This window comes from Ochotona princeps, chromosome 10, assembly GCF_030435755.1.
Source record: "Ochotona princeps isolate mOchPri1 chromosome 10, mOchPri1.hap1, whole genome shotgun sequence".
Lineage (NCBI taxonomy): Eukaryota > Metazoa > Chordata > Mammalia > Lagomorpha > Ochotonidae > Ochotona > Ochotona princeps.
Window position 1 is genome coordinate 55238194 of NC_080841.1, and position 27919 is coordinate 55266112.

At 48.8% G+C, this 27919-nt stretch overlaps 1 protein-coding gene across 4 annotated transcripts in view; it reads right to left on the reverse strand.

Annotated features, from left to right (window-relative positions):
• CAMK1D (calcium/calmodulin dependent protein kinase ID) overlaps positions 1 to 27699 on the reverse strand; it is a 386816-nt gene extending 359117 nt beyond the window's left edge. For 2 of the 4 annotated variants that reach the window (XM_012930343.2, XM_012930340.3), the window contains exon 1: positions 27333 to 27699. In XM_012930343.2, coding sequence (XP_012785797.2) covers positions 27333 to 27424 — 92 coding nt within the window. In that variant the 5' untranslated portion in view covers positions 27425 to 27699. The remainder of the gene's footprint in view (positions 1 to 27332) is intronic. The other 2 variants (XM_058669473.1, XM_004578466.3) reach the window with 2 other exon arrangements.
• Positions 27700 to 27919: the final 220 nt, after the last annotated feature.

A 27919-nucleotide genomic window follows, 5' to 3' on the forward strand; every position in this document is an offset into this window, starting at 1 on the left:
CTGGCTCCTGACTTCATCCTGGCCCAGCCCTGACTGCTGTGGGCATCTGGGGAGTAAACCAGTGAATGAAAGTGCTCTCTCTCTCTCTCTCTCTCTCTCTCTCTCTCTCTCTCCTCTCATTCTGTCACTCAAATAAATACATGGACTTTAAACCTAAAACAAAGTCACATGCCATTTTAATACGCGGAAATGACCATTTGCTGACATATATACTTCCAATCTCTCCCTATGTACATTAGCACAAATGTTCTTCCACAAATTTACAGCATTATCTGATGATTTATTCCCTACATTACACAGTATGTCATTCACTCATCTCCTTAAATAATATTCTGCAGCACAATTCAAAGTCTCTGCTACACTTTTAAAAGTTTACATTGCTAAATGAGTTGCTTCCAACTTTCAGTTATCACAGGAAATATTAGTTCAGGCAGTGAGACAGAGTAGTTTTGGGGTTTGTTTTTTGTTTTACTTTTTTTCTTTTGGTTTTGTTTTGGTTTGGGTTTTGGTTTGGTTTTATTTTGTTTTGTGTAAAAGTTTAATTCAGGGGCTGGCACCATGGCATAGCAGATTATATCAGGGCAAAGAACATGAATTCTGTCTGTGACACCAACACTCCACATGGGTGTCAATTCAAGTCTCAGCTGTTCCACTTCTGATCCAGCTTTGGATAGGCCCTGCTCCACTATTGAGTCCAATTTGGGGAGTGGACCAGTAGATGAAGGCAGGCTTGCGCTCTCTCTCTCTCGCTCTCTCTCTCTCTCGCTCCTGACTGTAATTCTGCCTTTCAAATAAAAATGTCTTTTTTTAAAAGCTTAATTTAGGGCCCGGTGGCGTGGCCTAGTGGCTAAAGTCCTCACCTTGAACGCACCGGGATCCCACATGAGCGCCGGTTCTAATCTTGGTGGCTCCACTTCCCATCCAGCTCCCTGCTTCTGGCCTGGGAAAGCAGTCGAGGACAGCCCAAGGTCTTGGGACCCTGCACCTGCGTGGGAGACCGGGAAGAAGTTCCTGGTTCCGGATCGGCAAAGAACCAGCCGTTGCTCTCACTTGAGGAGTGAATTATCGGTCAGAAGATCTTCCTCTCTGTCTCTCCCTCTCTCTGTATATCTGGCTTTGTAATAAAAATATATAAATCTTTTTTAAAAACATAAAAAATAAAAGCTTAATTTATAATCCACAGTCAGCAATTTAAAATGTACAATTCAATGGGTTTTAGTACTTTAATATATTCATAGAATTACATAATTATCACTACAATTTTACTTTTAAATTTCTTTTTAGTTATTTACTGAGAGAAAGAGAGAGTTGCAATCCACTAACTCAATCTCCAAATGCCAAAAGTGGCTGTGAGGACCAAAGCCAGGAACTCAACGTAGTTCTACCCATGTGAAAAGCAGAAAATCAATTACCTGAGCCATCACTGTTCAGGTAACCCCCTCAACAGAAAATGGAGTCAGGAGCTAGAGCCAGGAATGCAACCAAGGCACTGCTGTGAGAGATGAGGACATCTACCATCCTATCTGGGAGAAATACCAACCCAAGACAACAAACTACATATTCTATTATAAAGAAGAGAAAAAAAACTATACACTATGAAAATTTATGTTCCAGTTCTTGCATGGGCACACATTTTCACTTCTCTGCACATACACCTGTGAGGGCAACCACTGGCCAAGATGGGAACTCTGCACTGAACCTGCTTTTTACTGCCAGGTTGTTTCCAAAACAGCAGCATCACTGCACACTTCCAACAGCAGTCTGTGAGGGGCTGATACCTCCACATCTTGGCCAACACTTGTTATTATGTCTTTTTTATCATACTCACCCTAGCGGGCGCAAAGTGACACTTCACTGTGGTAATGCTTTGCATTGCCCCAATAGTCAATTATGTTGAGGTCCACTTCCTGTGCTTCTTGGCCAACTGTACAACATCTCTGGAAAAATGCCTATTCAGATGCTTAGCCCAGTTTTAATTGTGTTGTCTTTTAATTATTGTGTTGTAAGAATTTTGAATATAATCTAAATTCAAGTCCCTTGTCAGATTCTCAAAAAACAAAATCACATTTTGTGATTCTTTTTCCACTGTCTTGATGAAATTTCCTGAAGCACAAAAAAAATTTTTAATTTTGAGGAAATACAATGTATTCCTATTATTCATACTCTCAAAGCATGCAAGTTATATTCTGCGAGTTTTACACTTTGACATCTTCTTATATTTTCAGGCATAAGTTCACTCTGAATTAATGTCTGATTATGTGTGAAGCAATGGTCTGTCTGCTGGATTCATATTTTCATATGTCTGTCTAATTGTCTCAGCATCATTTGTTGAAAAGACTATTTTTCCACAAATGAATTATCCTAGCACTTTTGTCAAAATTCAGTAAACTAGAAATAAAAAGATTTATTTCTGGACTTTTAAGTCTAGTCCATTGATCTATATGTATTTTCTGTCTTCACACCAGTAACACTGTCTTGATTACTATAACTTTGTGGTAAGGTTTGAAATCCAGTTGCAAGTCCTCCAACTACATTCTTCTTCAGTTGCTTTGGCTATTTTAGGTCCCTTGCGTTGCCCTATGTATTTAAGGATCAGCTTGTCAATTTTTATGAAAGAGGCAACTGGAACTTGGAAAAGTTATTATGAAGATCAGGGAAGTTTCATTAGAAACTGTTCAACTCATGGACACAGGATACTTTTTTTTCCATTAAGTCTTCATCCATTACTACAATGATGTTTAAAATTTGGTCTAAGTTTCACCCTTCTTCGGTTAGGGTTACTTTTAAACATTTTACTTTTGTTGCTGCTATTATATATGTAATTGTTTTCTCAACTTCACTTTTGGGTTATTTATTACTGGATATGGACATATAATTGATTTCGGAATAATGATCTTGTACATTGTAGCTGTGACGAATTCATTCACTAGAGCTACGCTCTATCTAGTAGATTTCTTAGGAGTCTCTGTAGAGAATCATGTCATTGCGAATAGAGGCAAGTGTAACTTCTTATGGATGGTTTGATATCATTTTCTAGCTGCCCTGACCAGCAGCTCCAAGACAACGGTGAATACTCACCAAAGCAGAGACAACAGATTTCCCGTCTTGTCCTTCATCTTAGGGAAAGCATTATTTTTTCATTACTAGAGAATGGCATTACCTCTGAAGGTAGCATTCTTACAACTTTTCACTTGAAAGGCTACTCCAGTGCCATATCCCTTCATAAGACACATTAAGTGTGCCAATTTCCCAACCTTCAACTTCTTCCATGTTTATTTCCCCGGGAAAATTTTAACATGTTTTGTATTCATAGTAGGTAGTAAAGGGACAGGGCTATACTTTAAAAAAAGAAGAAGAAGAAGAAGAAGAATTTCAGTAATTCTGAAGTTCAAGGTTTGAAATGCACATATGTAATTAAATTCAATGACTGTGTCTGGTGAAATAAGCATGCAATAATATAAAAGTATTGAACAGTACGCTAAAGTCAATCTGACACTCCCCCAAGTTGCCAGCTACTCTATTCACTTTGGTTACTGTTGGAAGGAAGACTTTATTCTGAACATGCTCAGAAATACTGCATCCATTTTCCTGCTTGGATGAGCCCCCAGTTCTCCCTCTGCTGCTCATCAAAATTAGCTCTAGCACAAAAGGCTCTTCATTACAACCAAAACACATTTGGAAAGATCTGTTCTCCTTGTCTTTAAATCTGTAAATCCTACAAAGAGGGAGTTGACAGTTCTCTAATTTGATGATTTAGTCATACCACATACAAGGTCTGTGGGTTCCACCTCCACGGGTAAACCAACTACAGCTCAAAAATATTCAGCGGGGAAAAAAATACATCCTCACAAAACATGTGCAGGCTTTTTCTTGTCATAGTCTCCAAACAAGGCAGCATAAGAATGATTTACAAAGCATGTACGCACCATTCTGAGTAATCCAGAGACAAGGTAAAGTATACAAGAAATTGTACATAGATTATACGCAAAGTACATCATCTTTTATAAAGGATTTGACCATTCATAGATTTCTGACAACCACAGGGGGACCTGAAACCAATCCCACTCAAAGCTACACCGCTGACATCTAGATCACATAATCTAATCACCGAGACCAAGTGAGTCAGAGCAATATCACAGGTAGGTAGGTAGGTAGGTAGGAAATGCCAGGGGTACCATCTGGACGTGAAAGGACCTAGCTTCAAATCTCAGATCGCTCCACGCCCAGCTGTGCATCCTTATGCAAGTTACTCCCCCTCTGTGTACCAGCTCTACTTTGCAAGGATAGCAGAAAGATAAAATGGTCTGTCACCCATTGAGCGCACACAGCACAGTCAGCACTACCGCTGCTTGGTAGTAAAATTTTTTTATATAAACTGTTCCCAAAATGGGATAATCCAGCCTATATGAATTTCTGATTTTCAATTTCCTGTGGCAAGAAATTTAAACCACATGAATGCTTATTGTGTCTGAGTATGGACACAATGGAATGCACAAATGAAACATCCCTGCCAGCATGTCACATCCAAGATCTTACGTAAGTTGCCAAGAGGTGTGTCAGTGTCAAGCTCATCCACAAATAGCTTACAGTCAAGCATAAATAAACGTGATGCATGCCATAAGGATGTTCCACTCGTTCCCGTCACATGAGATGGCAGAGACAGAAAATGCTGGCTGAGCTGACGTGGGCACACACCCTGAAACAGGAATTTCATTATAAAATTCCAGAGTGTAGCTTACGCAATCGTTGTTCACCCGTTTTCCTTATGAGGGTAACCCAGGAGAAGAGCCAAAGGACTAACAGTGCGATGTAACAGCGGATAGATTATCCAGCCTCTCTTCCCAGTTCCTGGAGCTCAGGAAATCCTCCTCCCTGACAGGCGTCGGGGGCAGCTTTCATTACACTATTTGCTCTTATCCTAGGTCCTGACATAAGAGCTACTAAGATTCTTGAAGACTCTAGATTGTGTATGGGTTTGTGGTCGGCTGCTGTTTTCTTCCCATGCTAAAGAGATGCCAGATTGTGGAAGGGGTGCTAAGCAGCTTCATAATGGAGGCTGGTTGCTAGGGGAGCCAACTTATACAGAGCTGAGGGCTTCAGCTCACCCCTACCACCCTTCACTATCACCAATTGCCAGTGATGTGAGCAATCAAAACCCTATATGGGGAAGGCCTTGTAGTGCAGTGAGTTAAGTTTCCACCTGAGATGCAGGCACCCAATCATCACAGCATCACTGTCCCAAGTCCCAGCTCTTTCACTTCTAATCCAGTTCCCTGACAATCTTCCCAGGGAAGGCAGCAGAGAATGCCCAAATCCCAGGGTCCCTGCCACCATGTGGGAGACCAGGATGGAGTTCCTAGCTGCTGATCTAGCCCCACTGCCACTGCAGGAACGTGCAGAGTGAAACAATTGATGAAACAAATCTCTAGATAGATAGATAGATAGATAGATAGATTGATAGATAGATAGATCGATCACTCAGTCTTTCAAAAAAGTCAAATCATCTCCAAGTAAAAGAAAGCCCTAAATGGTGAGGTTCAGAGAGTATATTATTTGTTAACATACACAGCAAGGTAGCACACCGCCAGCTCTCCAAGGGCACAACCTCCATGCCCAGAGCCTCACACCACTTCATCAGTGCCCTTTGTATAATTCTTTTTAAAAAAAAACATTTATTTATTTTTATTGGAAAGGCAGATTCACAGAGAGAAAGAGAGAAAGAACTTCTGTCAAATGGTTCACTCCCCAAGTGGCAGCAACAGCCAGAGCTGAACAGGTTCAAAACCAGGAGGCAGGAGCTTTCTTCTGGTTTCCCATGCGGGTGTAGGGTCCAAGGCCTTCCCAAGCCATAAGCATGAAGCTGGATGGAAAGTGGAGCAGCTGGGACATGAACTGGTACAAAGTGAGGACTTTAGCCACTGAGCCATCTTACCAAGCCCTGTAAAATCCTTGCTTAAAACACTGACTCATTGGTTTCTTTGAGAAACAGACTGCCATCCATTGCTTCCCTCCCAATGTCCACATGGGCTGAGGGCCGGGTCAGGGCAAATCCAGGTGGGTGGCACATACACAACTGCTTGAACACCAGCTCACTGCCTCCCAGGACCTGCCTTAGCAGGAAGTTGTAATGGGGAGGCCTCCCAGGAGGCATCTTAACCCCTACGCCAAGTGGTGTGACATAATTTTCCCTGATTCCATACAATGAAGTGGAGCAGAGGACCCATGCTCCCTCCACCACCCTCAACTCCTAACTGGCTGCTCAATAACCTAGGTCACAGCCTGTGGTGTGGGTGTGGCACAGAGCCCTGGGGCTGTCCAAAAGTCATGGGATTGGTGGGCATGCGGGAACCAACACGCTGGGTCTCCACAGGCTTACCAGTACATTCAAAAGCTGGGTTTGTTGGGTTTTTTTGGTTTGGGTTTTTTGGTTTGGTTTTTGGGTTTTTTTTTTTTTTCTTTGAGTTACAGAGAGGAACTGATGCAATCCTCAAATAGTCCCAACAGCCAGGGTTGGGCTAAAGCCAGAAGCCAGGACCTGAGGCTAAAGCGCTTGGGGCATCTTCTGCTGTTCTCCCAGGCCACAAGTAGGGAGCTGGATCATAATTGGGGTAACTAGGATTGGAACCAGTACCCATATGAAATGCCAGCTTTAAATAAGGCAGTAGTTTTACTCATTATCTCACAATACAGGACCTTGCTTTTTGATTTTAAAAGGTTTCCACATCTACCTCACATCTTCAAGTCACCTAACGGGCCATGTCTACACTGCACCCACACCTTGGCACTGCCAAAACCCTCATTCCCACCAGGGAATCGTGCTCCTCCCAGCCCTGGTTAACCAGTTCATCCAGAATGATAAAATTACGAAGTCAAGGGATACTGACCGAATTTTACAGATGAACCTGATCAGGCTGCACCACAGACTCCAGAAAACTCCACCTGCACAATCAATCTGAGGAGTCGGCGCTGACTGCTCAGCAAGACTGGACAGCAGGTTTACGGCAATCCCCGTTCCCAGCAGTGCAAGGATTCCATTGAGACAGCACCGCTTCATCCAACTTCCCCTCACAGCAGCAAGCAGGCAAGGAGGCAGGGGGCAGACTGAGCCCACTCTGAGGCCCAGAACACCAGGCACTCCGCTCTTGGCACTTTCTCGCACTGCAGCCCAGTCTCATTCCACATTCCTGGTACAGAAACTAGCAGAGCCATGAGCCCTGCAGCAGGCAAGGCAAATTAAGGCAGTCTTAAAATACAACTTCATTAATTAAGCCAGCCTGAAATGCCTATTGTTTGACAATGGGACACACACACAGCTATCTCAAAATGCCAGCCACAAGAGACCACTCATTCACAACTCTAAGCCATCAATCTACAACAAATAATCAACCCAATCATGAGTAAGCAGATAGCAGCTCCAACACACAGCCCCTAGAAAGAAAAACAGTCTCCCAAGGCAGGACTCCAGGAAGGACAGCGGCGAGCTCTCCTGCACATAAAACAGGGCCTGCTCCACTCCAGGAAGGGCTGACATTGATGGAGCATTCTCCCCGCAACAGGTGTTGTGCAAGGAACGGTCCATCTGTTCCTTCACTTAAATCTCACAGCAGCCTGAGATAGGGACTCCCAGTGATGGCAGCACCTCGCTTACCTCTCTATATCGGGATCATTAATAAAGCATGGAGGGGAGGGGTCTGCCCCGTGGATGCAGGGGCCCAAGTACTTAGCGATCTTGTACGGCTTTCCCAGGCCATTAGCAGGGAGCTGGATCAGAAGAAGAGGGCAATGAGGGGGGAGACTAAAGTCATTTTATTTGGCACAAGGGGGAAATCTAACAGCATTTTTGGCACGCCTCCCCCATGAAATCTCGACACAACAATGCACAATGCCCTGTGTACACAACACTTGGACAATGAGACAGTCTCCCATCAGCTTGCTATGTGGTCTCCCAGGTTTCTTGGCTTTCTCCACGTGATCCAAGAACAAAAGGTTCCCCAGACCCTCTCCAGAGCTAAAAATTCTGAAACCTGAAAATCCAAAATGCAGCCATCCCCCCACCACCCTGTTAGCCCCCATCTACTCAAAGCAACACACATGCTTTGAGGAGCATGCCCTGTGCTAGGCCTGGCAGTGGCAAGAACCACACACACAACCTGCTACACAGCCACACACTCTGATTTTCTGCTTCTTCCCGTATCTTTCCTAGAAGCCACCCTAGGATGCCTGGGGGGGATGCACACTGGCATTACAACTGCCCATGCTAGCTGTGATCACAGGAGGGAGGGAACTGAATTCAAACCAGGGCTGTGTAAGGGGCCAAGCCACTGTCAGGGCTCCATGTACATACAGATGACCAATCCTGACCTTCTCCTACTAGTATTTTTCAGACACACCCTTCTTTTCACTCCTGCCTCCTTGCTATTTCTAAGTCTGAGAAGAAAAGGCAGATGTTCAATGGGGATTTGTTTTAACTGACTCATTTATTTGAAAGGCAGAGTTACAGAGAAAGAGGGAGGTACAGCAAGAGAGAGCTTTCACCTGCTGGTTCGCTCCCCACATGGCTGTGACGACCAGGGCTGAATTAGGCCAAAACCAGCAACCAGAACTCTGCTCATGTCTCCCTCATGTGTGCAGGGACCCAAATACTTGGGCCATCATCTGCTGCCTTCCCAGACACATTTGCATGGAGCTGAACTAGCATTACAACAACCGGGACTTGAACTGGGGCTCATATGGGATGCGGGCATGACAGGTGGTGACTTAACACGGTGTGCCACAATGCTGACCCCCTGGAAGGGGTTCTTAAAATGCACCACAGCTACTTAATTGTCATTACTCTCATCTGAACCTCCAACAGACGGGTAAGTTATCACTCAGCCAAGTAAATCATTACTGAATATGTGAGCTTCAAATTAATTGAGAAATGCTCTTAAACACATGTGGACTTGAATGGAATGCTGGGCAAGCCACTCCATTTATAAAGGCAACAATCAAATGAGGAATGGAAGTTATTGTGCATTATGTCATCTGCATAACAAAAGAAAGGATGGGGGAGGGGCTCCTCTCTTGTCAAACTGAGTGATTATTCCATAAAACGGGCTGCAAGTTTGAATGACTCTGCAGCACGGCAAATCACCACTATTGGATTAAAAATTCCGGAACATCTTCAGGGGAATCAGAACAATCTCACAATGATTGCTCTGTGGGACACAGACCTGGCGGAAAAGGGGTTTCACTTGGTGCTCCATCAGAATCACCCCCTGCTGGGGCCTGCGCTGTGACACAACAGGGCAAGCCACTGCTGGGTACCCGGCATTCCAGAGTGCTGCTTGAATCGGCTGCTCCTCTTCCAAACCAGCTCCCTGCTCCTGGGAAAGCAGTAAAAAAGTGGCCCAAGTACCCCGCCACCTCTGTGGGAGACCCAGATGGAGTTCCAGGCTACTGGGTTGAGCTTGGGCTAGCCTCAGCCCTTGAGCCACTTGGGGAATGAACCCACGGGTGGAAGATTTCTCCCCCCACCCTTCTCTTCCATTCTGCCTTTCAAATAAATAAATGTAATAAAGCAAGAAAGTGGAAAGAGGTGGGAGGGAAAAGGAAGCAGGGAGGAGGGAGGTGCAGAGAGAAGGGGAAGAAAGGGGAAAGGAGAAGAGGGAAGGGGAAGGGAAAAGTAAAGGGTAGGGAGAGAGGGGAGCAGAGGGCAAGAGAAGGGAGGGGAAGAAAGAACATGACCCTGACTTCCACCCTCCTCCTCACTCTGCCACTGCCACCTACACTTATTCAGGCCAATCACTGACCTGCCTGCCACACAACGCCCTCCCATCATGCCTTGTAATGAGTTCCTAGAAGGCTGCAGGTGTACTGCCCGTGCACTGTAGAATATACACACCTAGCTCTGCTGGATGGTGTAGAAAACACCACGACAGGGTCCCTGCTAACTGCTCCTTGGGAGAGAAAGAGCCACGTCTTTCTCACTTTTTTATCCACAGCATCCATAATGAGGAAAGCCAGCACATGGTGGACTATTTCTCTACCTACCTCTTTTCGATGGGTATACCAAACGCTGCGTGCTTCTGGCCATGCGCTGGCTTAGCAATCACCAGGCAGTTCAGCCTTCTCTGCCCTTTGACCCTTTGGTGGGATTTTTTTCTTTTTAGTAAGTTCTCCTACAAGACTGATGCTGATGGACCTAATTCACATTTGTGAAAGATACTGAGGAGTAAGAGATGCCAGATTTGGCCATGAATCTAGATGACAAAAACTGGCGCACAAATGATTCTGGCTAACATGCATTGACCACTTAATAAACACCAAGCATTAAATAAACAAAAACAAAAACAACTTTGCATGATGGTGTATCTCATCAAAACCTCATTCCAACAATATACCACCATATTCCATTATTATGTCCATTGAATGAAGTGCAAGTGGAGACTCTGCATGAGGGTTACAAAAAAGGATGTTGGGCAATTAGCTAAGCTAAGATTCAGGCCTAGGGTGTGTTCTATCTGTCCAGAGACTACTGCCTACTTACAACATCCATTAACTGAGAAAGACAAACCAGAACATTCTAGGGACATCCCAAATTTTCTTCAAAGCAGCGCCCTGGATACACAGATATATCTAGAGACTCTATGTACTAAAACATGTATGCTCATATCAGGGAAGGGATGTCATAATAAAACACTTTTCCATGCACTCAATAAACTGTAATATTCAATACACTCAATAGTCACTAGCTCTAAGAAGATTTTAGTTGACCATTAAAATGCATTTGATAACAGGATGAAAGGTAACAGAGAGGGAAACCTGTGTAATGATTGATTGGGTCCAGGACCAAATCCAATTGTGGAGACTTCTTGTTCAAAAGGTTTTAAGAATTCCAGGCAGGGAGAAAAGCGCATTCAGTGAAGGCTGGGGCTGAGCAAGTATGCCACCCCAGGGGCAGGACCCAGATGGGACAGGGACCTTGGACCCCAGAAGCCACTCTGACCATGGCAGTCTGGGAAAAACTCAGTGCCTCAAACTGCATCCTTACACAGAGGATCCCCTCCTTACACCTCTGGGGGGGGTCTGCCCAATACTGCCCTTCCTCATTGCAAAATTGCCAGTAACAACAGGACCTATCACCTTCCACAGCAATCCTCAAAGAAACATTCAACAAACAAAGAACTAACTGTACACCATGCTGGAAGTTTCTTTCTTCACATAAGGAATGATCACATTGTTGAACTTTCTTACAGGACATCTCTTAATGTTTCCCATGGTTGAAAACACAGAGAAACCACTCGAGCTACATAATACATGAGAGGGTCTTATTACACAGTTAATAACTTGTTTAAATTTACAAGTCCTAAGAAAAAAATCAACCGGATCTAACAAACTTTTGAATAACTTTTACAATACATTGTAACAATAACAAAGAAAGATCATTATTTAATGCTCGGTGAGCAAATGTCCCAGCCCTCACCTGCCCTAAGCGATCAGCCTGACCAGCTCATATGAGAATAAGAAGGAAAAGATTACTCCTATCTATACAGGTTGCAGCCAGCTGAGAAAATGAATGAGATTTTTTTGAATTTCTGAATATCTGACTTCCCCCTGACCTTTTGCCAGAGGCAACCTAAGCTATAAACACTGCATTTTTCCAACTGTGCCAGAACCTTGGGATGAGCTCCCTGGTTGTGTTGTTCTGTTTTCTTTGTCTTGTTTTGCAAACAGTCTGATTGAAAAGCTCAGGGTTCTTTGAATGTTGCAAGAATTTATGTTGCGCTAATCTTATACGGATGCAAAGAGCAGCATCTCGCATTACAACATGTAGTGCAGACTTATCACAGAGTTCATCACTCCCACTCTGGTCTCAGGATGAGCATGAGCCAGGTCACAGGCTGCAAGCCCCATCATCTTCACCTGCAGACTGAGCTCTGGACACAAGGACAAGACCCAGGCAAGGGTGCAATGGCAGAGTCCCAAGGACAACAGTAACACAGGGTCTACACATGCACACATGGGGCTGGGCCTTCCCACTGGCACCCTGGGACCGTGTGAGCAGCAGGGCACGAAGCTCCATCACAGAGACAGAGTGGAGCATGGCCTGGGACACACCAAGGCTCCAAACCCCAGCCCTCTGTGGTCAGCCGGGTCTCCCCACCTGGCAAACCATGTTCTACCCACAGGCTGCTGCCAGAGACATGGCCAGCAGTCAAGTGTAACGGGCAGCCTTAGCCGGCGCATGGCAGGTGGTCAACATGGCTGCCACAGGACTGCTCATCGAGCCACCCCACACTCTCCCACCAATGCCAGCCCTGGCAACCTGTGCCAGCAGCCCAGCACACACAGGGAGGGGCTGGCCAAAGGAGAACAGCAAGTGAGTTTTTCTGAGGTTTGGCACTCAGGTTGCACCCAGGGAACCTGAGATTCACCAAATGCAGAACATTGGGACAAAAAGGGAGAATGGTCTCACAGGCCTGCCAGGCACTGTCTGGAGATGTCTCCAGTTCTACAGACACTGTGCCTGCTGAGAGGAGGAAGGAGCAAGCCACAGCGTCAATGTATGGTTTCCAACATACTGGCATATGGGGGGAAAAGTCACCAAACTACTAAAGGACCCCACTGGGGGAGGGCAAAAGAAAATGGAAGAAACCAAGGATACAAGGCCCCCATAGCCAATGTCAAGACTACAAGAGGGAAGTGTTTGGAAAGGAAGAAAACGACATAGTACATGCTGCCTAACGGCTACCCCAGGCCCCTGCCGGCCTTAGCAACCCACCCAACAGAAGGATGACCAAGCTCAGTGCCATGCACACTTACCACCCAGAGCACTGGAGCAGTAGTACAAAGTCCTTGTGAGAACACTACTTCTCAGACAATGTTCCCCAGGGATCTGGATGAACAGGCCAGGGAGAATGCCAGGCAAAGTGCCATAGGGGGAGAACTGACCACAGCTTGCCCATGCAGGGAACCAGGGACCAGTGGCAGAGGAACCAACCCTGGGGGCCATGTTCGCCAGAGTTCTCCAGGAATGAAAACACTTAGAAGAGCAAGTTCCTTCAGGGACCAAAGAGGGCCATTTCACGGCTTGCAGTTTCTCTAACAAAACCAAGTCAAACCCTGTGGCTTGTGTTTCATAGAGCAACAGATGTAGGGAAAGGCACATTGGGGTTTAAGAAAGCAGCCCTCATTGTCCATCCCATGCAGAGTAAATCCTCACCACAGAAGGACACAGAACAACTGGCCTACGAGAGCTGGACTCCGACTGCGAGAGAAGACAGGCGGGGAAGTCCACAGCAGGCTGCATGTGTCTGGGAGAGCCTGACGTGCGGGAATCAGACGGAAGCCAGCACTGAAGAATCAATCAGAAGAGCGCTGAGACGGGAGCAGGTCCAGGCAGGACATCTTAACACACAGTGCACGGCATTGAGATCTCCACAGAGAGGGAATCGCCACATTCAGTGACTGTTGAGCGCCAGGTGGGGAAGCCTGGGCCCTAAGGCAGCACTCAACAGATACATGACTGTCCCCCAGCAGGCAGTAGGTCACCTGAGAAGCCACAGGAAAGCAAGCCTGCAAGCAGCTGGGATGACGCGGCTGCATCCACAGCTTCCGTTCAGAACGACTTTGCTTCCCTCTAGGATGCTCTAAGGCACTCCGCACTGCATGTGAATGGCCAGGTGCTGCTGCATATTGTGGGGCACAGGGACACACCCAGTTGTCCACTGGGAGTTCAGGGAACAGTGTTTAATGTTTACCAGCTTCTGCAGGCAAGACTCTACACCGTATAGGTGCATGGGCCTTGTCCCACCAGGGGTAGCTTGGATTTACATCCCAATCTTTCCCTACTCAAACATACTGGGTGCGCCAACTCGGGCTGACTTCACCAGCTACCAGTTTCCTCTCTGACACATCCTGAACACCACTGCTACCTCTGAATTCTAGTCCAACTCCTGAGATTTTTTCAAGATTTTTTTCCCCATCTCCTTCTCCAAGCTCATTCTGTTAAAAAAAAAAAAATACTCTTTTGCACTGATCTATAAATAGCTACTAATGCTTAATGTCTGACATTTGAGAAAATATCTTTAGCCAAAGGGAGGGAGAGCACTGTAGCACAGTGGGTTAAGCCATGGTCTGCGACACAGGCATCCCATTTGGGCACTAGTTCGAGTCCTGTCTATTCCACTCCCAATCCAGCTCCCTGCTCACGCAACTGGAAAGTCAGAGGGATGAATCTATTGATATTCCTGAAGGCATCAGGTGCGGGTTTTGTCAATGAAGCTAATCACATGACGGAATCTTAAAACCAAGGTACTGAAAAAACCAAAAACCAAAAGCCAACTCGGTGTTCCCCTCATGGAGCACCTATACTATGCAGAGTACGTGCTCTACTTTCCCCTGTTCTGGTTTTGGGGCAAGAAAACCTCACAGCAAGCTGCCAAGGCAGCTACTGTTACCCCCATTTAATACAAGAAGATAGAAACTGCGAACAATACCATGACCTCCCCCCCAAGGTCTCTCCTGAGGAGTACAGTAGGGACTCCTCATCTCTCCAGTCAACCTCCTCTTCTCCCACTGCCCCATGCATTTACTCAAGAAACATTTGCTAAATGTGTAGATGCCACCACCTGAACTAGGTGCTGGGGCAGCGGGGAAGGGCACGGGGAAGCCTGTGCAGGGGCCTCAGCACAGGACAGCTCTGAGCCAGCCTTGGCCAGTGTGAGACCCTGAAGGGATGCAAGGCGCCAGCATCGCTCCCAGCTCTCCAAACGCAGCAACCTCTCACGTCAGGACCCAGCACAGCAGGCAGAGGGCAGGCAGGGGCACCAGGGCTCTGCATTCTCCCCGGAGCCAACCTCAACCTCGGCAGTTCACTGCACAGAACCTGCCAAGTGCACTACAATGGATAACAGGCAGACTCCAGGTGGGGCAGTGCCTGCTCCGACAGTCGGCTCTGCACTGCTGCTGCCACACGGGAAGGAACACCCTCACAGGTACCCCAGGAACAGCAAGCGACCTGGTCAAAGCCCAGGCATCCGTGGCACCTCCAGCAGGTGATTCAGTCTCAAAGCATCTGGGCTACCTGGGTCACAAAAGAGACACTGCGTTAGCTGCTCTCCATTATGAAAAAGTAAAGACCAATGCTTCTTGTGGCAAGAATGAGGGGCCAGCATTGTGCTGCGGAAGGTTAAGCTACCACCTGCAATGCTAGCATCCCATACTGGAGCCAAGTTCAAATCTTAGCAATTTCACGTCCAATCAGGCTTCCTGCTACTGAACCTTGAAGGCAGGGGAAGAGAGACTAAGTGCTTAGGTCCTTGCCACCCATATCAGAGACCTGGATGGAATCCCAGGCTCCTGGCTTCAGCTGAACCCAGCTTCAGCCAATGCAACTATCTGGAAGAAAATCAGCTAATGCAAGATCTTTCTCTTTTTGTTTCTCTCTCTCTCTTTCCTTCCCTTTCTCTCTCTCTCTCTCTGTATGTGACTCATTCAAATAAATAAAATCTTTTTTCAAAACTTAGTTGACTATGAAGATGGTGTTGTATAGGTGTTAGAAGGCTGCAGGGGCCTACCATTGGACAGAAGCAGGATGGTATGTGAAGTAGTCTTTATCATGCGTCACAAAACCCATGAGAAACCAGTGCCCTGATCTAATCCTAACTAAGGCAGCGTCAGCCACACTTGGATGTGAATATTTTTTATCTCCTTTTTCTCACTCTGGAAGTATGATGATCTTGGTCCCGCTGCTGTCCCTGGGTGAACACTCCCAGGTGGTGATGGTGGAGAAGGTGTCCATGACAATAACCCAAGCCACAGCTATCATCACTGACATGGCCACCATGCTAGCACACCCACGAAGAGTATCATCCCACATCCAGAGCCAACTGGTAACCCGTGCACAGTGGCTCCACCAGACCCGCTAGCAAAATACTGAAAAATCTCCACATTACTCTGCCCATAACCCCAGCCCCACCAGCCTCTGGGGAACTCTCCAGAGATCTCACCCCTCCTGAACAAGCTGACTGTCCAGGACCAGTCAGCTAACTCCTCCTATCATCTTCTTGATACTCTTCCATATTTTTCAAATATTCCACAAGGAGGACATACTACTTTTCTGAGGTGTTTTAAAGTTTTTCTTAAATAAAGACTTGCTTAAATACCAAGGACAAAAACACCTGAATAAAGCTAGATAAAAATATGCTATGAAACTGGGGGTGGGGGGCGTTTCTATAGATATGTCACAGATTCAAGGTCAATGTACAACCCAACTTGCCTAACAAGCCTGCCCAAAAGATGACAGGTAAGTGTCAAACAGTGAGCAAGAAGGGGCCGGCATCCTGTAGGAGCCCTGCTTCAAGTCCCAGCTGCTCTACTTCCAATCTAGCTTCCTGAAAATGCAGCTAGGAGAGCAGAAGAGGACAGCCCAAGTATTTGCTCCCAGTACTCAGCATAGGAGACCCAGAAGAAGTTCACGACTCCTGGTCTTATCCTCCACCAGCACACAGAATATACTTTCTCTGTCTCTTTCTCTCCCATCCCACCTCTGTCTCTGCTTCTCTGTAATTCTGCCTTTCAAGAAAATAAATCTTTATTTAAAAAAAAAAGTGAGCAAGATTCTAACATTTATAAGGAAGGCGTGTTTGCAGACTATAATTCTTCACAACATAATAATACCTTCGGATATAATAGGCATCATCACATACCAAGCATCACGCGTTCCTTATCTCACTCAGGACATATAAAAAGGCCAGGAATATACACAGGTGTAATCCAGATGTAATTACCCACACATGATCAAAAAGGTCGTCAAGAGTCATGGAGAGTAGGGCCCAGATTCCACAGGCCTTCCATGGCCCAGCCAGGACCGACGCTCATCCCTGTAGACCTCTGTTCCCTCCTGCTCAGAAGAGCCTACCTCTGGTTTCTGGCAGGTAGGCTGTCACATCAGGGGGAGCTTGAAATCAGCCCTGGGAGAAGTGTTTATACCACGGGAATCAGTAAGAGCTTCAAATCAGAACTTCCAGCCCTGCCAAAGCCAGTTTGCCAACAAGCAACGGACCCCAGGGACCCCTGGCCAAACCATAATTCACCCACTGAAAACTGACATTTGCATCTCTTTCCCCTATTCCAGCCAGTGGTACATTTTCCATCAACATCCATCAACCAGCGTTCCCGCAACATGAGAGGAGAAGGGGCACAGAGACCTCCTCCACCCACATTTTCACCTGAGTGCATTTCCCCTCCAGGGCCCTCCATGTTCCGGTCTGCCAAACAAGGGCAAGGATGGCTACACAGTCTCAGAGCTGTTCTAAGCAGTTGAAAGGATGGATGCAAACACGCCTTTGAAAACTGCAAAACACCACACAGCTATGGGGAATATGGAAACAGAATTACCATCTACAGGATCCAACAGTTGCAGTAAGGTGTCTACATCTAAAATAACTGAGAGTAAGGTCTCAGATTTGTACACCATAGGCATATAAAAAGCAGACGCCACCCAGGAGTCTACTAACATGAAGGAAATGAGCAAGCAAAGATCTGTATACACATGATGGAATAGGATGCAGCCTTGAAAAGGAAGAAAACTGATACCTATTACAAGAGAGCTGAACTAGCAGGACTGAGTGAAGCAGGACACAAGCAAAAGCACCAAGATGACTGCACTTGGATGAGGGTCCCTAGAAAAGTCGAATTTACAGAGACAGAGAGTAGGTCAGTGGATACCAGAGACTAAGGGTCAGTGAGAGCAGGGAGGGCGTGCTCAATGGGCAGGTTCCATTTGTGAAGACAGATCTCTGGAAGTGGACGATGGCCAAGGGGCAAGACAATGGGAATGCACTCAGAGCTGGTGCACTGTGTGTTTAAGATTGCCAACATGGTGGGCTCTGTGGCACAGCATAGGAAGCCACCACTTGGAATGCCTGCATCCCATACAGGACACCTGGGACTGGGCCCCACCTCTGCTTCCAATCCAGCATCCTGCTACTGCACATGGGAGACAGCAACAGAGGGTTCCGGCCCTTGAGTCCCTCCATGTGGGAGACCCAGATGGAGTCCCTGGCGTCTAGTTTTGGTCTGACCCAACCCTAGCTGTTGCAGATATCTGGGAAGTGAAAAAGTGGATAGGTAATCTCTCTCTTTCTTTCTTTCTCTCTCTCTCTTCCTTTCCAGTAAATAAAATAGTTGGCAACGTTTATGATATGTATTTTAACCCAGGAAAGAAGCTTGAGGTCTTAGTGTACCTTAGTATATAAAATAGCAGAAAAGGCCACAGGTAGTGAACATTGCTTCCTATGTTATTACCAAGACCACCACCTCCCTCCTTCCTGCATCAGGATAACACAGGCAGGAAGCATCCCCAAATACCAGCTATTCCCAACAGCTCCTGAAGTCTACGTTAAGCCCAGGCCATCATAGTTGTTTGAGACCTGTTTCCTTACAGCAGTGAAGTCTTCCTTGCAGTTGAGGTCCTTCCTGGGCCTGGGGAAGCCCTGGAGCACATGATATGTCTGAACAACATGTCCTAGCCTAGTGCTGGCAGTCAGTGGCCCCAGGGGAGGAACGAGGGGAGGGGCTGCTGACAGAGGAAGCAAAACAACAGGCTTGGGACCCCCTTGTGGCACAGCTGATGCCAGGGCTTCTTTCTCCAAGGACTTGGTCTGCTGTCCTTGGTTCCTCCCTGGGGTCTCCACTCCCCAGATGCAACCCACCCTTCCCCCAAAGCTTCCCAGACCAGAACTGCCTCTCCTGGCCACAGGCTCCCGCGCTAATGCCAATTGTTTTAAGTGTTGAGCAGAAAGGACCTTCCTTCAAACCACTCACACAGTTAATGGTCGGCAACCTCACCACCTACTCATATTTCAAGGTATTTGGATATTCTGAAGCTTCAAGGCAAATTTCCAGCCTTGCTTTTTTTTTTCAGGATTAAGGAAGTCCTGCCCATTTACAGGAAGACAGTTATGGGCAGCCCAGGCACCCAGGAAGCCTTATAGCTTTGTGTAGCTTCTCCAATTCCACACATGGGGTTCTTAAAGCCACCCAGTCTTGGGGTTTAGGTTTTGGTCTGTGTCTTTTCCTTTTACTTTGCTTGTCTTCCCACTTCCCTCCCTCCTGTCCCCACCTACACAACACTATGAGCCTCGGTGGCAGGGGACAGGTTAGACGGAGAGGCAGGCTGAGCATCATACGACAACCATGGCTGGTCTGAGACTTCGTTCCATACGCTAGCTCCAGGATTCCGCTTTCGGTGCCAAATTCAATTTATTGGAAATTTCAATGGTCTTTGTTCTGGTTGTGACAGGCAGAGAAAGGTTCTCTCTCTCAACAGGCTGTAACTACAGGCGGCTTTCTTCTCTTTCTCACTCAGTTGCCAAGATAATAAATCATGCCCCACCCCCACCTCCGATACTGGCCATCCAAAGAGCTAACATGTGCTGTGCTGAGGTCTCCTACCAACCCCCCACCCAAGGACACACGCAAGCCAACACAAGTGCATGCTGCCACTTCACACCAGGCTAACTTTACAACAGAGACAACAGCAGACAGAATTCTCAACTACAAAACTCCACAATGGAAAGGTGCTCTAAGTTGCTTCAACCATCCAATACGTATACGCAATGAGGACCACTGAAGCAACTTTCTGTTAAATCTGTGGACCAGCAAGAGCTGTGCCAAGGTCTGAGTGCTGGGAGAAGATGCTTTCTAGCCTAGAGAAGATGGACAGAGATAAGGAGGGAAGCCCAGGAGACAGGACAGGTGCAGCATGAAGAAGCTGATGGACAAATGAGAGGAAAGCATGAACAGACAGCAAACTAGGTCACTCCAGCACACAAGCTGGCCCCCAGCATGTCTCGGGCTAGGCCTGCAGGAGCACTCACTTCCTGTGAGTGAGTGTGGGGAGCAGGTGGGGCACAGCTGATGGTCAGTCTGAATGGCCTCTGAAGTGCACTCACTCAGGTCGACGATCTGGCATTGTCTGCGCACAACCGCACGCCATGCCCCGTGCTCAGTGCTTGTTCACTCGTGCCCTCCCTTCATCCTCTTCACCACGACTGAGAGGTGGGTCCTGGAATCGTGCTCTTTCACAGCTGAGGAAGCAGGAAGCAGTCACCCAGGATTCGCCCCACACTCAGGCACCTCCCATGCCTGCCTCTGTAGCAATGCACAGTACCATGAAGAACAGCCAGCAAGTGCTCTTCCCTGGCCTACGGAAGAACTGTTCATGGTTTCTGAAATCGATGTTTGAGGATGTGAAATAAGCTCTAACCTGCAAGTATGCAACAAGAGTTCCCCAGAATCAATTGTCAACAGATACTGACACGCTCTTCCTCACAACGGCCAAACCTGAAGATCCTTGTCAACCACAACTCTGAAGACAACTCCAGCTTAATAACAGCCAATCCTGGTTATGTGTCAGCCCCTCAAACACAACGTCAAACCCTAACAACCACAAACAATTCCAATCCTGACTCAGTAAAAACCCTATCCAGAGGCATAACAGCTACGGAAAACTGACTACACCACAACTATCTTTCCAGTATGCATTGCTACCTCCCCTACTCGCCCACCTTAAAGATGTAATCTTGAGATTGGGTGTTAACCAACAGGAAAAGAAGGAAAAGAAAAACAAAAAGCCCAAGACACATGGCTGAGACATGACAACAGGGAATGAACTTGACCTGCCAGATAATGAACCAGACCTGCAGCATCCGTTTTGGGGGTTACCCTTGCTGTGGCTAGATCCTGGATAAGCCATACACTGAATAAACTTCCAAAAACAAGCTAGAGAGATGTAAACAAAAAGTGATCTCATCTCCCACACCAATCAGTCAAGGGCATGACCAATGAGACTGAGAAACACTGCCATCTCCTTCACAGCCCACGTGTCCTCTGTCTTAACTGCATGAGCATCTGACTGTCCATCTTGAGTCAGCAAAATACATGTGTCAGTTGACCAAGGCTGCCAGCTTTGCCTTCCATGGCTCATGAATTGGACAAACGTGTCCCCAAGGGGTACTTGAAGAATCCTAGGAAGTATGAGATGCCATAGGGTTGGGAGGCAGGAGATCTTAGGAGATGCCATCCTCTTGGGCAAGCTAACCAACACTATAATTCCCCACCAGACCAGCGCTGAGGCTTTCCAGGGCAACAGGGAGGAGTGAGACTGGCAGGGAGTTATGGAGATTTATTTGAGGAAGGGAAAGATTACAGGAATTTATGGAGACCCAGCCAAAGAAATACTGAACAAGTTAACCCCTGAGCGCCCACACCAGTCAAGCCTAACTGGTGGCCATTCAGTTGCCATATTTGAACCAGAAATGGGTACTCGAGATATGCTCTTCTTCAGCCGCTCCCCAGAGTCCCATTGCCCAAATCCCACTCTACTAGTCAGTAATGACATTAGAGTTCATTACCGGCTTTCAGTCAAGAAAAACACCTGCCTTGTTCTTTCCAAATAAAAAGCGCCCTTTCCGAAGCACGCAGACTCTCCTGCCAATTACCTCCCATGGGCTGCCTGGGCTTGAAGTTATCAGGACAGGTGGCAGCATTACAGGTGATGGACCCACCCAGCACCATGAACTGCCCCTGCCCAGCAACCATTCTAAAGGCCCAAAACATTTTTGTTGACAAGAAGGAGCTCAGAACCTTCTAGAACTTGACTTCAAAATGCTGGCATGTGTGGCCGCTTAAATGGCAATAAAAAGTGCCCCCAAAACAGACTAAGGAGATAGATGAGCAGGATAAGGTTATCACAGGGTTGGCACTGTGGCATAGCCAGTTTATCCTCTGCCTGTGGCACTTGTGAAACATTTGGGAACCAGTCCACACCCTGGCTGCTCCACTTCTGATCCAAATCCCTGTCGGGGGGCCTGGGAAAGGCAGTAGAAGATGGCTCAGTTCCTTGAGCCCCTGCACCAATGGGAAAAACCTGAAAGAAGTTTCTGGTACCCAGCTTCAGCCAGGACCAGCTCTGGCTGTGGCAGCCATTTGGATAATGAACCAGCGGATAAACAGAGAGTGACACCTCTCTCTCCCTCTTTCTCTCTCTCTCTCTCCTCCTCCTTTCCTCCTTCCCTCCCTCTGTGTGTGTGTTTGTATGTGTAACTCTGATTTTCAAGTAAAACAAATAAATCAAAACAAAAGAAAAATGATATGACTTTCAAGTAAACACAAAAAGAGAAGAACTCAAGGAGGTGGAAGCAGAAGCTACTGGAAACGGCCCCTTAGCCCTGGTGGAATAAAGAAACCAGGCCGAGTCAGGTGTCCCTCACGCCTGCAGCACTGACGTCACTGACTCCACGTGCAAACATGGATTCCTGACCACAGCATCTTATGCCACCCAGAGTTGGGATGAAGCGCTATCTTAGACCCTATTGTACATTTATTTATGGAACTTTGATATAAAAATAATAATAAAGCCCAGGAGTCTCCCACTGGACCCAACTTTGCCCTATAAACTGTTCCCAGAGCAGACAGCCCTCAGAGTGCAGGTAGGGCAGGTGCTCAGAAAGCTGGACAAAACCACCATGTGTACCATCCTGCCAACTACCAACCCCACTGGCTCTCCCTTCAAAATACATCCAGGAACCAACCCACTCCATAGTCCCCACAGCTACTCCCCACCCCTAAGGCTCCATGACCCTTTACCTGGCATGTGGCCGCTGGTCTCCCCACATCTGCCCTGGAGCCCCAACACTGTCCTTCTAGCACAGCAAGGCCAAGTTTCATGACAAAACTGGAGTGAGATCAAGTTACTCCTCTGCTCATAGCCCTGTTAGGTCTCCCCATGTTTCTTAGAGCAGATGCCAAGGTCTCTGCTGCGCCACCCCCTACCCTTCTGCCACGTTAGCACCACCCCCCCCCCCACATACACACACCCAGCTGCAGCCACTCTGGCCTCCCTAAGGCCACCAGGCATGTTGTTCTTCTGGCCCCTGCCCTCACTCTGTCCTCAGGCGGGACCCCAGGGCTCCCTTGGATCTTTAGTCCAGCCCCAGCCTACCAATGCCGCTCCTCTGGTACCCCACCCCGAGCACCTGTTGCCCCTTGTTCTGCTTGCTTCCTTGCTCCTTGACATGCACACCACATAACACTCTCCCCATGGCATTGCGTCATCCAGCTGCCTACGTTCCAGTAGAGCCAGCACTCTTGTCCCTTTGTTCCCTGGTACCTAGAACATAGCAGCTATTCCAGAAGGATCAATGGCAACATACGACAGGAAGAATTGACATCACACCTCAAAACAAGCGGCCTGAGAGAGTCAAAACTTCTGGCCAACACTGTAGCTGGCATACTCTTGGGGGCAAACCCTGGAGCTTCTCGCCTCTACTTTTTTCTCGACAGCAGTTTCTCAAATGCTGCTCAGACTCTTCGAGCCTGAGGAATCTCAGTACAAAAACTCATCGCTCAGCAGGCCGAACACACATGCCACCTCAAGCAGCTCCACAAGTTCTCCTCCAACTGGAATGTACACACGTGCACACACATGCAGTGCATACACACATCCCCAAAACAAAACAGTGAGTCTATTTTCCAGCTGGCCTTCCAGACAAATCAATGTCCCGTGTCCCCAACAAGCATTATTTACAAAGTGATTTCAGAGGAACTCAAGTGTCAGAGAAGACAGACCCTGCCCCACAGAAAATGTCTATTCATCACCTTCCTAAAGTGGTACCCAGGCACTTGATGGAAGGAAATAAGACCATTGCTGTTGACATCAAGTGGGACAAGGCACTGGGCTGTTTAATCATGCCATCGCACAGTCATAGAAACCCTCCCCACCCACAAACAAACAGGAGCATCACCCAGTTCCTGACAGGTGACAGCAGGTGCCTCCCTCCCAGAGCAGAGCCACAAAACCCTAGGACTGTCCAGGTATCTGCAAATCAGCTGATCTTCCTGGTCCTCCCCGACCCCCTGGATTTGGGCGATATGGAAGCTGAAACTGAAAAAAAAAAAAAAAAACACCAGAGCCCCAGGTCACAGGACCTTATGGCGGCTGAGTCTCAGGACACAGGGTACAGGAGCCCTTCACCAAGGGCCGGGCCTTCAAGGGGTCAGCCTGCATGAGAAGCGTGTTAGCAGCCTGCTGAGAGAAAGATGTGTTTTTCTAGGACATGTCATTGTCTGTATCCCAGGGGAGGCAAGGTACTTTGGGAGGGTCATTGTGAGCTGTGAAAAGCACAGGGCATTGTTCATACCCTGGCAATGGCAGAAGCAACCTCCATGCGGTCCGGGGTCCACACTTCTCTCAATGGTACTATTCAGGCCTGTTTTTGTTCACTTCAGAAGTCATTGGAAGCTATCAACAACAGAGGTGGCCTGAACAACCCAGCAGTCTGCCAACAGACATGTTTATCGCTCCTAATTCACCATGACACAATATTTATTAGCTCTCACAGTGTGCCAAGAATCTGAAAACATGCTGTTGATTAATAAACAGTAATTAAATCACACCACCTTATCCAGAAATATGGGGAGGTTCTGCAAGACCCCTTTGCAAAGCAGGCTAAAGAAAACCCCATGGATGGACAAGCTTTCTTTCCAGAGGTCCAGCAGACAACCCGGGCACGCACAGCTCTGGGCTTCCTCCATCTCATCCTCCATCCTCCGGGACCAGTCTTCACTGCCCTACAGCCAGCAAGCTGTTTCTTCTTGCACAGACTCAACAGTCTTGGCCCCTAGGCCTCCCACTCTACCAGGACAGAGCCCTGGAATAGGCAGCTGAGGCTCAGACCACAGGGCCTGGGGAAGGGTGTGCTCCTCAGACCTGCGGAAAGCTTTATTTTTAAAGTGTTTTTAACACTGGAAGCTGGCAGCCTTTGCTTCTTCCAGGGCTTTCCTGCCTGGGCTCTTAAAGACAGATGGCGAAGGTGTGACCAACAGGATGAGGGGAACTGCAGAGTATGCTGGAAATGAACTCCAACTGTCACTGAAGCCTTGGACTTCGGCTAGATTTCGTTATGAGACTGTGATGGGTTCAGGCTCAAGCCCCCATGCTGAGGGGACCAGAAGTATCACCGTATGGTTCCTTAGCTCAGGCCAAGGTCACAGGGCTTAGCCCAGGAGGCAGCAACCATTCTGAACTTGGGTCTTCTTGGAAAGTCCAAGGAGCCAAAAGGATGATATATACAAAAGCTGGGGCATGTTCACAGAGAACAGACTTTACCTGAAGATTAAACTTGGCTTTCCAAATACTAAACTCAAAGTGTTCTGAAGCATTTGCAACTACTAGGCACAGAAAGCAGCTCACCCCACAAGGATAACCCGGAGTAGCTCTCCCTCACTTGGAACCTCAGCTGCCAGCACTCAAAGGTTAGCAGGTGTTTGGCAAGTCACTTGCTCCTTTCTTTGACCTCCTCAGTTATAAATTGGGAATAACAGTAAATACCTATCTCTAAGATGACCGTGAGTGTCAAATGAGTTAAGACACACTTAGAATAATGCCTAGCACTTACCCTACACTTCAGAGTGTCACCTTGATGACTATTATTACAACATTAGACAAAGAAATAACTTGATTGTTTTACTGCCTTCTTTTCCCTCTTCCAGGACACCGGCCAGTCCTGTAGATAGAATCCTCTTGGAAAAGAGTTCTTTCCAAGTCAGAAGGCAACATCCGGGACCCTCAGAGAGACCTATGACCAAAGCTCAATGGAGCACGGCTAGCAGCCAGAAGCCAGAAGCACCAGACGGCAGGCAAATCCCAGCCTTCCCAGCAGAGGAAAGTGCCTGTCGGCAGCCCCAAACAACTCGCCATGGCAGGAGCAACTCCACGGAGCCCAGCAGCCTGGCGGCTGCACTCAAAGAGCAGGCCAGGAAGCTGTGAGCAAGGCAGGGGACCTGTCCTCAGGAGAGGGCTAAGCCGGACACAATCACACATTCTCCTCACCCAGAGCCACAAGCCTGTCCCAGGGTGACAAGCAAGAGGAACCTGGGCATCTCAGAGTCACAACCCCAAAGCCGAACAAACCCCAATGGCAACTTGCAAAACTCTGCACCAAAACTCAACCCCTTCATCAGCTGCGCAAAGAGGCAGCCCCAAATACCTCCGGGTGTCGAGGACTTGTCCTCTCTGTTCTCATTTTGACAAAGAAAGCAGCTGGTACCCATAGGTGCCCGGGGCGGGGGCAGGCGGTGGCAGTGGCAGCAGCCTGAGCACAGAGAACAACTACTCTGGCCCCTGGGGCTCGGTGGTGTGTTTTTTTGGGGAACACAAATGCACAGTTAAGAAGGCTCCCCTCCTTTCTCTGGGGGACCCATTGCAGATATGGGGGTGCGGTGACAGAAGGTGACAAAACAAGTGCAGTGGACCCTGAGCATGGGCCAAAAGACAAGCTGGGTATGAGGCACCTAAGGAGGCACGGGTCTCAGCCAACACCTCCTCTTTTCCTCCATGGCCTCTCCAACACCTCCACGAACCCCTCCTAGAGCGCGCGTGTACACACACACACACACACACACAGAGGAACCACAGCTAGGAACTAAAGGATTCATCGTGGCCAGACACAACTTGACTTGAGCTACATGCAGCACTGCCTTCGACTCTCTGCCTACCCTGCCTACTCCAAGACGCACAAAACCCAACTCAGCGCAGACAGCAGACGGCTGTGCGGCCAAGCAGCTCACCCAGGGCAGCGTTCAGCCCATGCAGGTGCTTCTGACCAGTGCGGCTTCCCGGCTTCCCGAAGCCAAGCAGGGGACTGACGGCCTGGAGCCCCGGCTCAGCATAGGGGCCGGGACCACACCGGCGGACTCTTCCCCCACTGCACCGGGGAAACCCACCGGCATGCAGGGATGAGGATCTGCCCACACGTGACCCTCCTGCACCGCGTGGCCGGCCACAAAGTCTTGCCTACACCGAGTACGTGCAAGATGCGGATCCCGCACCGACACCGGACTGGAAAGACGCCAAAGGGAATGGTCCCCCCACACACACCACTCCCTCGAAGCCCACGCAAACGGCGAGGGAAAACGCACACAGTCAGGACCCGGACTCTGCCTGTGGGCACGCGTGGAGCGAGGGCAGCCGGGAGGGCGGCGGCGGTGGCGGCGGCAGCAGGGGAAGTGCAAAGTCGCTCGAGCCCGCGTGGGCTGCTCTCAGAAAGCCCAGAGCGCCCCGCCCCCACCCGGCGGGGGAGGGGGCACGCAGACCCGCACACCGGCCCGAGGGGTCAGGAGGCGTTGGGGGCCCCAGAGGGACAGGCACCGCCACCACGAGGACACAGCCAACGGCAGGATTCCTGCGGCGAGGGAGGGGGTGGGGGTGCGGAGGAGCCGCCGCAACCGCCTCCGCGCACTCCCCAGCTCCCGCCCCGCACCCGCAGCCCTAGCCCCCGACTCACGTTCCCAGGGTCTCCTTGAACTCGAAGATCTTCTTGATGTCTTCGGCTTGCTTTTTCCAGGAGGAGCTGCTCTCCCCGTTCTCCCGGGCCATGGCAGACGAAAGCGCGGCGCGGAGGGCTGGCCGGGGGCGCGCTGGGGAGGGGGCGGCGCGGGGATGCCGTGCGCGGGAGCCGGGGCTCGGGCTGCGGCGGCGCTTCCTCTTCTGCAGTTTCCTCTTTCACTCTCGCCGCCGCGCTGCCTCCCGGCTCGTACTGCTGCTCGGCTCAGCGCAGACTTCCTGCCGCCGCCGCTTGCAGGCTCCTGTGCCGCCGCCTGCCAGCCTCACTTTCTGCTACTTTCTTGCCTCCCTCCCGCTCCCTCCCAGCCGCCCGCCCCGCTCTTTTCCTCCTCCCCTCCACCCTCCGCCACCCCACGCCTGCCCGCCTCCCCGCGGGCTCCCCGCCTCCCCGCGCGGCCGCCCTCGGGGATGTCCTGCTCCGCACGCCCCCGGAGCAGCGAGCCCTGAGCGCGGAGGCGCCGCGCGCCACCTGCCCCTCACCCCCTGTCACCTCCAGCCAGCCCCTCCGAGAACCCGGGCCGGAGGCGC